Genomic DNA, 16,358 nt, shown 5'->3' with positions numbered 1-16,358 from the left:
TCCAAGAGGTGGAAAACTCATGGGAAGACATAGACAAGTCACAGGCTGAACTGGATTGGTGAAGGCAATAACTACACTGATCACAGATCTATTTGAGTACAATTAGAATTTTTGGTACTAAATGTTATCTAAAGAAACAAAAACCCAGTAGGATTTTCAAAAAGTAATAATCTATAATATTTAATCTGTAATGTATAATTGGGCAAATTACTCTGTTGTGAAAAAAATTATATTTTTTAAAACAATAGTAATGTTAGAAAAAAGCTTTATTCTAGGCATTGGGTTGCTTACAATGGCATGGGAACATGGACTTCCTCTTTAACTGCCTGAAAGGCAGTATTAGCCAGGGAAATAATTGTGAGGCACAAAGAACTTGACAGGCTTCCCTCACTATTGCCTGATCCTAGGACTGCCATGGCTCTTCCTCCCTTCTAAATCATTCCTCAAAACCCCTCATCTCTTCTGGTCCTATGTTCTTCTACCAGTTTGACTATATGATATTCAGATTATAATGGATTGCCTATATTCTGGCCTTGGAACTTATGTGATAGTGGGAATTAGTGGAATTAATAACAGTAGTAGAGTATTCTAAAGTCTCTGTTTCTTCCCCTCCCTTCCTTGATTATACCAGGTGCTGGAATTCCCAGCTATGGCTCTATTTCTGAGAGACCACTTTTTGAAAAGGTCTCAAATTAGTATTATTTATTGATTCATTTATTTGTTTAGTAGAGCAACTGGGATTAAGTGATTTGCCCAGGATCTCATAGCTAAATAAGAGTTAAGTGTCTGAGGCTGGATTTGAACTCAAGTTCTCCTGACTCTAGAGCTAGCACTCTATCCATTGTGTCATCTAGCTGCCCCTATTATTCATTTATTAAATAAATAACTATAGTTTGAAAGCATGACTCAATATAACTTATATGAGGCATTTAAATATAACTTGATTTTTTTCTGAGTGATACTAATATCAAGAAAACGATGATCCTTTTCCTTTTACTGTATTATATTCTATATGTAGAAAAACTCCCATTTGTAGGTGTATATGATATTTACAAATAGCCAGATATACTTTCTAAAAACTAAAAATCAGGAACATGAAATAAGGGGTTTATTGGCTCTAAGGACACTCCTGGGTCTGACATTCTATGATTTAGGAAATTCAGTAACTTGTGGCCAGCAACTCTGAACTGAGATAAGCCAAAAATCCAAATTCTTGTCTAGGGTGAAAATCCAGACCACCTGTCTTTCTTCACCTCTAAGGCCTGAATACTTCACAATCTGTTCTAAAGGACTGTAGTAATTAGAGATGTTGGCTTGGGAAAGGAAAGGAAGACTGGGGTTTGTACCTGTAAGTGAGGTGATAGCTGGCCAGAGCTGGGAGGAAAAACAGTTATAATTGTCCAAAAACATCCCTGGTTTGTTGGGGGACAATGTCTTCAAGCAAGGGATAAATGGTTGCTTTTCATTTATGTTGTAGATAGGAATCATATTCAGAAGTAGAGAGGCATACATAACTTCTGAGGTTCATCCAGCTCTATCTGTTGTTCTTTAAGTCAAATGCAATAGAATGTAAGCTTCTTGGATTCAGGTATTTTTCATTTGCTTTCAGCCTCATTTTTTCATCTATAAAATGGAAATATTAGTAGCATTTATCTCCCAGAGCTATTGTGAGGATAAAATGAGATATTTGTAAATCATCTTGTAAATTAAAGTGCTATATAAATATTAACAATTAGCCTTATTATTCTTTGTATTTGTATCCACAGTGACCTGCACATATTCATTTAATAAATATTCACTTATTTACAGCCTCTGATTATTGAGCAAAGGCAGGCAGGTGTGCTCCTTAGTTCAGATTTAGGTAGAACATATGACAAAGTACCATTTAAAAAGAATAAAAACCTTCCTACTCAGAATCAGAATGACATTACAACATAGAGCTTAAAATGAATGAACATTACCAGGGAGATTTAGGGGAAGATCAATCATTTATGGCATAGACGTTTAACTTGGCTGTTGAACAAGAAAAATATCATTCAATTTAGATTTTATATCACTGCCGTTAAATGGAGTTGAATGTTTGTTTTTCTAATATATTCTCATTAAAAATAAATAGTTGTTGAAACTGAGGTAAGTTATGAGTGATAAATTATAACTATTCTGGCTAAATAAAGAAAATACTTCTTGAGATATTCTATTAAGCACTGTCACCTTAAATGTACTTTATTGAAATTACTGTAAAATGTGCTTTTGGTGGGTTACAAGATTGCAAAACCACAATGAATACTATGTATCAAAGCAGGAATCAGCTGTGGGGGGAAAGACAGAAGAAGAATAATTTTTGTATGCTAAATAAAAATGTTTTCATTTGCTTCTTGAAGTTTTCTCAGGAAAAATTAGAAACTCTTGTTGTGGAAAGGAAATCACAGTTTCAAGAAAATTTTAATTGATACCCCTTCTTAATTATTTCCTTAATTTCCATATGCTTAAGAAATAAACTAATTGACTATTTATTTAATCCTACCAGTACTTTTCCTACTATTGGAATTCTAAAGATATTTTATAGATAGAAGCATAACTTTGCTTTTCTTAAAATTTCTAATTAATCATATTTCAAGAAATCTTTAAATTTCCTCTTTGTTTCCTATGCTATTAAACATGATACACTTGGAACTCTGTGGATGGGAGAGGTGGAAGCATTGTTGAGAATTAAATGTCAATGACAACATTTCCCCTACCTTCTAAAATAGTAACCATTAAATAAGGCAACAAACAATCACAAAATAGGTTTGATTTCTTCTGTTTTGCTCCAAAATGACCCCAAGGGCCTTTCATCCTGAGATAAAATTCTATGTTCCTGGATTACCAGGAATAGCATTTATAGTTCCATTGATATATTGTAAGGTCAGAAATGTCATGCGGCCAAAATGATTTAGAAAATGTGCCACCGTGTTATTACTGGGCTTATATCCCAAAGAGATCTTAAAGAAAGGAAAGGAACCTGTATGTGCAAGAATGTTTGTGTCAGCCCTCTTTGTAGTGGCCAGAAACTGAGTGGATGCCCATCAATTGGGGAATGGCTGAATAAATTGTGGTATATGAATGTTATGGAATATTATTGTTCTGTAAGAAATGACCAACAGGGTGATTTCAGAAAGGCCTGGAGAGACCTACATGAACTGATGCTGAGTGAAATGAGCAGGACCAGGAGATCATTATATACTTCAACAACAGTATTATATGATGATCAATTCTGATGGACATGGCCCTTTTCAACAATGAAATGAACCAAATCAGTTCCAATGGAGCAGTAATGAACTGAACCAGCTATACTCAGCGAAAGAACTCTGGGAATGAGTATGAACCACTTCACAGAATTCGCAATTCCTCTATTTTTGTCCACCTGCATTTTTGATTTCCTTCACAGGTTAATTGTACACTATTTCAAATTCTGATTCTTTTTGTACAGCAAAATAACTGCATAGACATGAACACATATATTTGTATTTAACTTATACTTTAACATATTTAACATGTGTTGGCCAACCTGCTATCTGGGGGAGGAGGTGAGGGGTAAAGGAGGAGAAAAATTGAACAAAAGATTTTGCAATTGTCAATGCTGAAAAAGTACCCATGCATATATCTTGTAAATAAAAAGCTATAATAGAAAAATTTAAAAAAATAAAAAGAAAATGTGCCACCCAGAATTTTTTTTTGTCCAAGGACATTATTGTAATTCTTTCAATATCCTTTCCTCATTCTCTTTTTTTTTTAATATGCTCAAAATGTACCAATTTTGATCTTCTCCCCTCTGGTATGTTTTCACTTATTTATTTGTCTTTTCCCATTATGTTAATATGGCTTGCTTAATAAATTGCAATATATAATTTCAAAGTGCCTGATGTGCAAGTCTTGTGCTGAGTTTTGGGAATACAAAGAAACCACCACCACAACTACAAAACAGTTCCCGTTTCCAAGAGGCTTACATTTTTCTGGAGGATGCACCAAGAAACAGGTAGAGAACACTTAACAATTTGAGGGTGAGGAAAGGAGGTTAGAAATGCTTCCTTGAGGAGGTATCTCATTAGCTGAGACTGGAAGGAAATAAAGGATTCTAAGAATGGAAGATGAGGAGAAAATGCATTCCAGGAATGAGGTAAGGCCAAATGACAAGGTGTGGATGGGATGCTGAGTTCTAGGAATACCAAGTAGGCCAGTTTGGCTGAAAAGTAGCTTGTACAAAAAGGATTTATGCAAAATAAGCTTGGGGAGTAGGCTGGAGCCAGATTGTGAAACGGTTTATTTAAATGCCAAGGTAATCCTAGAAATAGAAAGCTATTGAAGATTTCTGAGCTGAGAGTGACATGGTCAGAACTATGCTTTAGGAAGGTATTTATTAATTAAATTCAATTAAAAAAACTATAGTTATCCTTTCTATACTGTGACTTTCCCCATCATAGTTTTGATATATCATAGATTGGAATATGAAATTAAATGGGAATTTTTTGGAGAGTTTTATGGAAGCCACCAACAACACTTGAAGGACAGCAGATGACACAGAAAAAATTTAGAAACTCAGAAATACATAAACAAGACACGCAATCGTGTATAATATCAACAAATTTTATCTTTTAACACCATAATGATTCAGACTTCTCTGGTATGAAGGGAGGGCCAAAAAATTTTCTGCAGATTTTCTAAATGGGGGAGAGGGGTAGGAATAGTACCTGTGATGTGGAAGGGAAAACTGTACACTTCTTTCTAGATCTTTATATCCAAGAACATGTTGTATCTCTGTCTCATTGATTCAATTTACAAAACATTTATTAACACCTCCTATGTTCAGGACATTGTGCTATATGCACTGGGAAAGATACAAAGTTTAGAATATCTATAGTTATAAATGATTGGCACATAGAATATTACAATACATTTCATGAGGGTAAGGTATATATTCTCTCCAGTTTTAATCCATTGTGTCATTAACAAAGAAAAATAAAACCTGCATTTTATATGAATATATTAAATAAATATTATTTGATATATCCACAGTATCTACTATGAATATGGTTTAATGAGGAGAAAAAAGATCCCTGACCTATGTTACTTATTCAAGTTGGTACGGAAGGCAGAGCTGTATCAAATACTGAAAAGATGAAAGGGATCCATGAGACTATAGGGCAGATATTTTTAACTTGGCATCCACCAACCTCCAAAAAGGTCATGGATAAAATTCAGAATATCCATGATTTTTTTTTTAGGAAGGAGGCATTTGGGGTTAAGGGACTTGCCTAGGGTCATACAATTAATTGGTAAATATCTGAGGGTGGATTTTAACTCAGGTCATATATATGTGTGTGTGTGTTTGTGTGTGTATACATACACACACACACACACACACACACACACATATATATATATATATATATATATACACATACATACATACATTTGCTGAGGCAATTGGAGTTAAGTGACTTGCCCGGGGGATCACACAGCTAGGAAGTGTTAAGTGTCTGAGGTCAAATTTGAACTCCAGCCTCCTGCCCTCAGGACTGGTACTCTATTCACTGCACCACCTAGCTGCCCCAGGTAATTTTATATTAATAAAACTAGAATGTTTATTAATAAAACAAGATCAGTGACAGTCCTGAATGCCAAAGATCCCTCATGGTGATAGGCTTACAGTTTATATGCTTTTGGAAATGTGGGTGTTCCTGAGGGGACAATCAAGTCTGATTAATCAACAAGTAATGAGAGGATGAATATTACTATGATGAGCTGGGCTATATTTCAATGAGGATCTTGAAATACCATGACTTGGATCTCAAGTCTTGGTCAAAGAGACCTGCCAATTTCCTTATCACCTGTCTGACAAAAAGGAGAACTCACATTTTCCCAGATTTGAGTAAACACAATGAGCAGAAATTCATCCAGATAAATCTAGGATTTGTTTTACTGTTTTTCATTAAATGTTTAGTCTGGGTAAGTCTTTGACAGTCCCCAAACTGGTTAATTTCTGGATGAGAAAATAGGAAAAGGGGAAAGCTTTGGTTCTGATTCAATAAGTAGTTTTGTATACAAATTATCGTAATGTCCGGGATGGCTTTCTGGAGATCCTTCCGATGGGCCTTAGTCTCAGCAGGATAGACACCACGAGAATGATCAAGAATAGTCAAGATTCTTTATACTGACCCAGTCTTGAACTTAGTGCAGGAGGCATGAAAGCCACCACGAGGATGGTCAAAGATAGAATATCCATCTTCTAATCCTTCTTAGCCCTTATATACCTTATTGAAATTACATCATTAAAGCATACTGATTATGTGTGAATTAGAGAACCATTATCTCATCAATTCCACTGAAATAACACCTTGTTTCAAGCATACTTCTCCAGAGTTCTGGCCCTCTACAGATTATGAAATAAAGCCCAAGGAGGAATGGTGATATAATATTCTGATGATATTTACTGAACATCAGTAGATTATTTTTATAGGAAAATTGGGTTCTGGTTAAAATGTTTTGAATGTTGGCTTGGTTTCCAGGCTAGCCCACCACCATCCATTAAAAATGTAATTGATTAGAGTATTTGCTCAAAATTACTTGACTATCTTTTAGCATATTGTTTCTGTAGAAAGATATATTTGTAAGTAGGCGTACTGGGAACTCATTCCTTTTTGCTTGCAAAAGCAGGTTGAGATCAAACAGGGTAGTTTCTCTGTCGAATAGGAATAAGCTTTCCTTATTCTCATTCATGTTTTATCCTAAGAGTACTTCTCAATTACATTCTGCTCTCTCTAATCCCACTTTCTGTGAATTGCAAGCCTCCCTTTGTTCACTCCCCCTTTACTAAGTTATCACTTGTCCTTTTTCTGATCTTGTGTTCCTTTCACCTAGATCTCCCAGAAGAAAGGGAGAAAGTGGGAATAAAGAGTTTCCAACTTCTTGGCAACCCATCTGTCTCAAAAATAAACATGGAAGACCATTTCCTTAGGTTTTCAAACTAGTTATTACTAGGAAAGTTAATAAAAAATACAACTTGTGATTTCTTTAGTGTAGGGAATTCCTCATGAGGAAGCCTGTTTTGTCAATGCAAATGAGAGACTATTCTGCAATTTAAGAGTAGTTGACACTGACTTGTTAGGTGCCTCGGTCAGACAATATGCATTTGGAGGAGATACACAACTTTCGACACTTGAATTCTGATCTTCCTGATTATAAGGTAGGATCTCAGGATCACAGATTTGGAGTTGAAGAGTACCTTTGAAATTCTCTCCCTCTTTTGACCTATTCATTTTTTACATATGAGGAGAGAGGCTCAAACTGGTTTGCTGTCTTGCCTTATGTAGATAATAAATGATGGGTGGAATTTGAACCCAGATTTTCTAATTTCAAATTCAATGTTCTTCCCACTGCATACAAGGGTTAAAATATCAAACTAAAGAGACTGATAGAGAATTTAACAAAATTTTAACAGTTTATGGGAGTAACTTAATCCCAGCTTCAATGAAAAAATATATATTATGTATACACCCTTCACTTCCATAGATCCTTCCTGTCTCTATTTCTGTAAAGTCAATCTCATCCTCTAAAATTTCTAATTTTTTTTATATACCCGAAGCTGGATTCCCATGGAGTTAATATTATTCGTTTTCAGAAAAAAAAAAAGTTTTACTTGAAGTATCTACATCCCCTCACTCCCAAGAAAAAATCCTTCCCCTTCATAATTCTCTCCTAAGAATTGGGATCCTAGACATAATAAAAAGGAGTTGGGAGTCAGTTATGTGCAAAGAATTGAAAGGGGGTTATTTAAACCTTAGAAATTCCATATGTGCCAGTTTCTAGCTCTATATCTTTTAAGCTTTATTTATTAGACTTTATTTTGGAAAATCATTTTTGATTACTTTCTTAAAACCAGTCCTGGCAATACCTCTCTAAATCTGTACATCTACATGAAAATAAATATCTTTCTGATCATTCATCCTTCAGATGTTTTGAATGAGGGCTCTAGCAGGCATCAGAGATAAAGTTTAGTGCTTATAAACTGGTCTGCAGGTGCTTGGAAGATGACAGTTTAATTGGAGTTGATTTAATTGATGTAATATTCTTGAACTGGAGGTAAACAAATTATTTAGGAGGAATGGAAGGCTCAGGGAAGACAGGCAGTTTAGTATGTAGTTACAGTACCATGGATAAGGAACTTGAAAATTTGGATTCTAGAGCCCATTCTGCCACTAACTAGTGGCCTTGGTTAAGTAGTCTTAACCTTTCCAGATTTCAGGTTATTGATATGTAAAATGAGAAAATGGGATTTGGTGATCCTAAGATTCCTTGTTGCTCTAATATTATTTTTGTTTGTCATTCTCAGAGGACCAAAACTTCCCAGGGGTGATGCCTTGAAATGAAAGTGAACTGAATTTAAATGAGGGAGGGCTGGGCAAAGTCCCCAGCCTCACTTTCTTCTCCAGAGCCATCTGGGTCCAGTGGCAAGATATAGATCAGGATGACATGATTCTATACATTAAAGATAAATATGCTTATTTCATGGGATAAAAAAGAAAGAAAGAAAGATTAGCCGGGGTAAATTTCTATCAGAAAAAGAAAAGTGACCTTTTGGTAGTAGATTATCATAGTCTGGGTAGTCTAAACCTTGGGGCAATTAAGCAAAGCTGCCAAGGCAAAGAGCCTCCTGGCAATTACTTTGATGTCAGTCAGAAAATTAGAGTAGAAGCCATTAATGGATCATCAAACATATTCTTAAAGCTAAATGGAAGAAGATTTATAGATTTTAGAGTCTTAAGAATTAAGTCCAACACCCTCATTTTACATAATCCTGAGAGAAGAGTATTGGGAGTTGAGTGGGTGAATGGGACTCAAAACAAGCTTCCTTTAGGGGGTGGCACATAAACTGAACTTGAAGAAAGACAGGAATACTGTGGAGCTGAGAGAAAAAGACTATGCATTCTAGGTATGAGGTAAAGCTTATATAAAAGTGCAGAGGAAAGAAATAGAATGTCACATACAGCAATCAGACCCAGAGAGGGTTAAGAAGTTTATTTGTGGGTGTTGCGCAGAATTTAGAAGATAAATCTCCTGATGAAATATTTACAAAAGGAAGGGATTAGTTAAGTACCTGAAACAAGAAAGCAACCTTGGGGAAAGACATTATAAAAATAAACAAACAGAATAAAGTGCTTTGGGATATGTACAACATAGGATAGTGGGAGAAGAAAATTAAGTACTATAACATATAGGAAGATGAGGTGTGACAAGTAAAGCACAAAAAGACTGGGATGGGAGGTGGGGGATATTATTCAATTCATTCAACTGAATAAGCTTTGTTAAGCATTTATTAAGTGCTAGTCACTATGTTAGTCATTGAAGGTACAAATACCCAAAGAAACCCTGAAATGATTTTTGCACTTGAGGAGCTCACATTCTATTGGGAATCGGGAACAATACATATATAGGAAATTTAAGGTAAAATATATTTACAAAATAATTTCTGAGGAAAGGGTATTAGAAACTGGGTGGGTGGGTAGAACTCAAGACAGGCTTTCAGGAGGTGGCAAATGAGCTGAGCTTGAAGAAATGAAGAGATTCTGTGAAGCAGATTTGAGAAGGTCAGGCATTCCGGGCATGAGGGAAAAGCTTGTATAAAAAAGATGGAATGTTATGTACTGAGAACAGCAAGCAGGTCACTTGACTGGGACTCACAGTTCTGAAAGAAGAGTCATGTGTAAAAACCGAGGAAAGGTAAGCTGGAGCCATATGGTAAAGGGCTTTAAATGCCAAGCAGAGAAGTTTGTATTTATTTAACTCTTGGTAAAAATGAGTCACTGAAGTTACTTGAGTGGGGGGAGTAAAGTGGTCAGACTTGTGCTATAGGGATATCAATAGGTTCCTGAGAAGAATGTTTGACAAGTTGCCCATCAATCGTGAAGTTGAGAATAAGCAAACATGACTACAAGATGCAAAAATGGGCATATGATATTAGAACCATAGCTAGCACTAAGTACTCCTATCAGATCTTTGATTGTACAATTCTGAGGGTCAAAACTAAAAAATCAAAACCAAACAAAAACAGAGATTGTTCATAAAAAGAGTTAAAAAAAGAACATTTTTATTATTATTATTTTAAAATTTTATTTATTTAATGTTTCCCCCAAGTTACATTAAAAACAATTTTTCAAACATTTGTTTTTAAGATTTTTGAGTTTAGGTTCTCCCCCTTATCCCCACTTACAATTAAGAATCACATGTAAAGTTATTCAACACTTTTCCACAAAAGTCAAGTTGTGAAAGAAAACATAGAACTCCTACTCTCAAGAATATAAAAGTCCTCAAGAAAAATTAAGTTAAAAAGAAAGAGAGAAATAGAGAATGTTTCAATTTATATTCAGACACAATCAGTTCCTTCTCTAGGTATTGACAGGATTTTTCATTATAAGTTCATCAGAGCAATTGTAGACAAAGCCATTTACAGCTGATCATCCCAGAACATTGCTATAACTTTGTATACGGTATATTTCACTTTGTTCATGGAGAACTTTCTAGTTCCCCCCCCCCCTCCCCAAGAGCATCCTATTTATCGTTTCCCAGAGAGTACTATTCCATCACAAACACATACCACAATTTATTGAGTCATTCCCTAATTGATGGACATCCCCTCAATTTCTAATTTTTTTTTGGTCCTAAGAAGAGAGCTGCTATGAATATTTTTTGTACATATAGTTCATTTTCCCTTTTTTTTTTTTTTTTTTTTTTTTTTTAGTGTTTTTTTCAGAATCTCTTTTGGTATTCATGTCTAGTAGTGGTGTAGTTAGGTCAAAGATGCATGAATTTGCAGCTCTTTGGGCACAAATCATATCTTTTGATCATTTATCAATTGGGGCATGGCTCTTATTATTATTATTTTTATAAATTTGACTCAGTTATTTCTATGCTTGAGCAATGAGGCCTTATCAGAGAAACTTGCTTTGAATTATTTTTTTTTACCATTATTATTACTGTATTTCTCCCTTTTATTCTCTCTCTCTTTTCACCCTGTTCCTCTTCAAAAGTGTTTTGCTACTGAGCACTTCCTCCCACAATCTGCCCTGTCTTTATCACCCTTCCCCTTTCCCATATCCCATTCCCTTCTTATTTTCCAGCAGGATAAGGTAGAGTATACATATTATTTCCTATTTGAGTCATTTTTGATGAGAGTAAAGTTCACTCACTCCCCTTTTTGTCCCCCTCTTCCTCTTCATTGTAAAAGTTTTTTCTTGCCTCTTTTAAAAAATATTAATGGACTATAAAACAAAACTAAGGAAGCCTAGGAGAGCTCACTACATTTGTTGGTTGAAATAGGACTACATTACAGATGAGAAATATGAGAATGTCTTCAAATAGATGAAATTATTCACTAACTGTTTGGGAGAAAAGAGCATATTGAAATAGAATATGTGAAATATGGTATAAAAAAGGGAAGTTATAGAATAACATTTTTCAGAAATGAAGAAGATTCTTATTACAAAGAAAAGTTTTAAGTGTAGTATATCCTTAAGTCAGATCTCTCATTATGTCTTCCAATGAGATATCAATGTGGTATAGGGACAGCTAAATGGTATAGTGCATAATCAGGTAGTCATCTTTCTGAGTTCAAATCTGCTCTCAGACACTTCTAGTGGACATGCCACTTAACCCTATTTACCTCAGTTTCTTCTGTAAAATAGTCTGGGATCTCTGCTAAGAAAACCCTAACTGGCGTCACAGATAATTGTAATAGTGTAATGAACATTGACACTGGCGTCTGAGAACCTCTGGGTTCTTCCTCTGGGCTTCAGTTTTAAAAGAAAAGATGGACTAGATAGCTCCTCTAGTCCCTTGTTCTTGCAGATCTTATGATTCCCTGAAATTGTGATCCTCCTCATAAGTCAAGATACATTTCCAGGTTGATGTGAAACTCAGATCAATTTCTAATCAAGCTAAAAAAGTGTTTTTTCTTTTCTGCCTTCATTTCCCTTCTCAATAGATCTTCTGGATTGCCTTATGTTTTGTGATTCGAGGTCCAACAGGAAGAGAATATTATTCAACCCACTCACATTTGACATTTCTGTAAAAGCACAGTCATGGGTTTGTTTCCTTCCTAACATTTTTTTTTTTTCTTCTGGGACCGTATCATTTATATATTTTAAGGCTTTATCCATAGCTAAAAGGGAATAATAAAGTACGCATGAAGTAAACCCACAGAGTCAGTATAAATTTTAAAGGCTTTAAAAACAAAAACAACTGACATACGATTTCTGTTACTATTATTTACTGAAGTACTGTCCTCTAACTTCAACAAAAGAATAACAGCTGGTAGGCCATTACCAAAATGAGGTACATATTTTTCTTCCCTGCAGGAAACAATTACAGGTGGAATCACCAGAGTCATATTTTAAAAAGGCAATGGGGATTATGAAAATCAGCTGTAATCACATAAAGCCGTTCACCTACAGTTGCACTTGTGACAATTCCACCTATGTCCTATCTAATTACACAGTCACGATTCAGTATAAAAAGGAGATTGTGGGTGTGTTTTAAAATCTGATTCCTCTACTTCATTTTAAAATCTAATTTCATGGAAGTTTAAATTCCATCAAAACCCAGGACCATCTGGTAGTGCTGATTCGCTTTTTGCTAGTTCACAAAATGAAACAGGGTCTTACTGAAACCTCAGGACTGATAGGAAGTCCCCGAACTTCTCACAGAATGGCCAACTACTAATCACTTAGGGGGAGCCTAGTTGGAAAAACAAAAACAAAACCAGAAAACAGAAAGCAAACACACACACACACACACACACACACACACACACACACATCCCTCCGCCCACCCTTTGATCACTCTCTGAGTTGACTGTGTATCCCACCACCATTCAGCCTTTGATTAGTCTGAGAGCCAGTGAGGCGAGAGATTCCGGATAAAACAAGGGAAAGGACACGATAGATAAGGAGGATGACGGAAAAGTATCAAGCTATGCTCCCACCAAGGATAACAGGAAAGCCGATGGAGGCGGGGAAGGGAAAGGGAAAGAAAAGCCCGAAACTCTTTGTAGAGGTGCTCTTACCCAGGGGTGTGGATGAGGCTGAGAAAGCAGCTTCTGCAGTCAGAGTGGAGCTTTGCAGAGGCTTTTTCCGAGCCCCCAGGGATGCGGCCGGCCTGCCTCTGCCGCCTCCCGGAGGCCCTCCGGGGCGGGAGGTGGTGTTGCGATGACTCTCTGTGGCCGGGCTCAGACTGTAGCTATTATAGCCCCTGTGCAGCGAGAATTTACAGACGTTGCGGCCGCGGTAGGTACAGTTAAAAAGGTAGCAGTGCAGGTCGCCGGCGGCCTGGGGCTGAGGCAGCTCCACCACTGCCACCGTACAGAGGGGCTCGGCGCAGCAAGCGGCCACGCACTGCTGCCAGTCCCGGACTGCGGCGGGCGCCGTCAGGAAGGTGGCCCCGGCGCCGAGCGAGTCCTTGGTGCGGATGATGGAGTCGGGCTTGACCGAGTAGCCGCCGCCGGGGCAGCCGGCTTCCGCCCCGGCACGCTGCTGAGGCGGCTCGCGGTTGTCGTCGCTGTCATCCCGCTCCCGTAGCGGCGGCTCCTGCTGCAGCTGCTTGCGGAACTCTTCCAGCAGCTCCTCCACGCCCGAGATGGACGAGCGTAGCTCGGCCAGTGGCGCCGAGCGCTGTCCGCCGGCCGCCTGGCCCAGCAGCCACACGCCGAGCAGCAAAGGCAGCCCCAGCCACTGCACCTGCTGGCCCCGCGTCCTGCTGCCGGGGGGAGCCCAGGCCATAGCTGCAGGCCCGGGGACAGACGGAGCACCGAGGCTGCGTGCGAAGCCTCCCGGGTCGCTCGGGCTAGAACCGAGGAGGAGCAAAGGAGATCGAAGACGGAGGAGAAGAGAAAGGAAGGCAGGGAAAATGCAAGTGAAGTACTGGTTCCCCTCACTCTCCAGAGTCCCTTTCACTCCAGTCAGTCTGTCCCGGGTTCAGTGTATCCCTCCTGAAGGGTTTTTCTGCACCGCGGCCCGAGCCACCTCCCTGGCCCGCGGATCAGCCACCCGAGGCAGCATGGCCTGGCCGGCGGCGGCAAGACTCCTTTTTGGGGGGCTGTTGTTGATGTTGTGATTCCCAAACCTCTCTTCTTCCTGGGCGCACACCCACGCGCCTGACGCGGCTCCGCTGGCGTCCTCCCCTCCCTCTCTGCACCTGCCCGGGAGATGGGTCTCGGTGCTGTTTGCCGCCAACAGACTCAATATCGTGCCAGGAGACACTGAACTGCTGGCTCACCGCCCCTGGAGGCTCCTCCCTCACTCCCCTCTCCTTTTCACTCTATCCGCCGCCCGGGTCTACCTCGGTTCGGTTAAAGGGAGGTGGACACTGGGGTGAAGATCTTCCCAACTCTGCTAACGGAATGTGCGCGGCCTTTCGGAACCAGAAGCGTTTTCAGGTCAAGGGCAAGGGGTGGAGCGAAATCTGTGATTAAGATTCACTGAGGCTTTATTAATAATCTATGTCTCCCAGAATATGAGCTCTGTAATGGCAGCAAGGCACAATGAAAAGAGCACTGAATTAAAAGACAAGAATCCTAGGTTCAGATTCTGACTTCGGATTACTATTTATATGATTTGGGGCAAGTTCTTCATCGGTGAAAAGGAGTGTGGGGGGGCGGGAATAGTTAGAACTCAGACTCTGAGTAAATTACATGTGAATTGATCCTTTGGAATACATATATATATATATATATACATACATACAAATACACACATATATGTTTCATATATGAATATATAGATATTTGTTTCATTTATGAGTATGTATATTTGTTTCATATATATCAATATATTATGAGTCAGAAGTACCTGAGTTCAAATACAGCCTTACACATTTACTAGCTGTGTGAATCATCAGTCAAGTGTGACATAAAGTAGAAAACAAACAAATTCATAACGATTTAATTTTAACTTATTAGGTGACATAGTATGATAGAGCATTGGACCTAGAGTCAGGATAGATCTGGATTAAAATTCAGCCTCAGACACTTACAAGATGTGAGACCCTAGGTAAGTCACATAACCCTGTTTGTCTCAATTTTGTCATCAGTAAAATGAGCTAGAGAAGGAAATGACAAACCACTCTAGTATCTTTGCCAAAAGCCAAACCAACCAAATAAAAATCCACCTCAGATGGGATAGTGATGAGATGGATGTGACTGAACAACAATAAATGCAACAATTAAATATTAATGTAGCCTAATGACATTTATATAAAATTTACAATTATCTTATTTGAGCTTTGGATCAGCTCGGTTAGATAAAGAGATATTATTCCTGTTTTGCAGATGAGGAAACTGAGTGACATCTAGTAAAGTCACTAGCAATTTCTATTTAGATTGTTTTGCTTAATCAATGCTCTTTGATAACTGTTAAGTTGCCTAGTACTCTTCCTAAAATTTCTTTCTGAAACAGAAATCTCTAAACTGTTCATGAATCAGACAAAGTGTACTAGACTGAATTTGATCTTTCTGTGTATTATCATTGCTCAGTCTGTATGTACCATACCTAGAGGATGCTGATGGGGGACTAGCAATGAGACCATTAGGAGTGTCCTTTTGCATATAGTGATGTTTTTGCCAGTAGCCTGTTTGAAACTATCCCCAGTATTTAGTATATGCCTAGAACATTTGTTGTTATATTGTTTCAGTTGTGCCCAATCCTTCCATTTCCTTCTCTAACTCATTTTTTATATGAGGAACGGGGACTTGCCCAGGATCACACAATTAGTAAGTGTCTGAGGCCGAGTTTGAACTCATGAAGATGTCTTCCTGATCCCCAGACCAGTATGCTATCTATCCATTGTACCACCCAGCTTCCCTGCCTAGGACATACTAAGTGCCTAAACAAGTTTTTATCTCTTCTCATGTTCACTAGGTAAGCTACTTTTCAACACACTGCCAAGGCTCTTAAACTCAACCCTGAATTCCTGCTTTTTAATTCATATTCTTATATTTGCTGTACTCTGGTTGGCTCTTAGGTCTCTCAAAGACAAATATAATAGCTTGGTGCCTACTCTCTGATTCTCCCAAGTACTTCCAAATAGATTAGCTGTCACTTGCTTCCTTCTGCAATCACCCTAACTCATTGAAGGTGAGAGAGAAAATGCTTTCACACAAACGAGAAGGAATTGTGCTTGTTTTTTCTTCTAAGCCCTGCTATATAGTTAGGTCGTGATTTTGCCTGATTTTCTGAATGCCTAAAGTGGAGAAACTGCCTATCCTTGTTTAAACTTATCAGTTCAAGTTACAAAGCACCCACCAGTTCTCTATCTCTTTCTTTGGATTGAGG

The 16,358-nt window shown here is 38.0% G+C and overlaps 1 protein-coding gene across 1 annotated transcript in view; it reads right to left on the bottom strand.

Moving 5' to 3' along the window:
* LRP11 (LDL receptor related protein 11) overlaps positions 1-14,472 on the bottom strand; it is a 97,027-nt gene extending 82,555 nt beyond the window's left edge. Inside the window, exon 1 of the mRNA XM_023503266.2 lies at positions 13,097-14,472. Within this exon, the coding sequence (XP_023359034.2) occupies positions 13,097-13,808 (712 nt within the window). The 5' untranslated portion in view covers positions 13,809-14,472. The remainder of the gene's footprint in view (positions 1-13,096) is intronic.
* Positions 14,473-16,358: the final 1,886 nt, after the last annotated feature.

Source organism: Sarcophilus harrisii, chromosome 4, assembly GCF_902635505.1.
Source record: "Sarcophilus harrisii chromosome 4, mSarHar1.11, whole genome shotgun sequence".
Classification (NCBI taxonomy): domain Eukaryota; kingdom Metazoa; phylum Chordata; class Mammalia; order Dasyuromorphia; family Dasyuridae; genus Sarcophilus; species Sarcophilus harrisii.
Note: the sequence above shows the minus strand (reverse complement) of the source record. Positions and strands in the feature narration are given on the sequence as shown.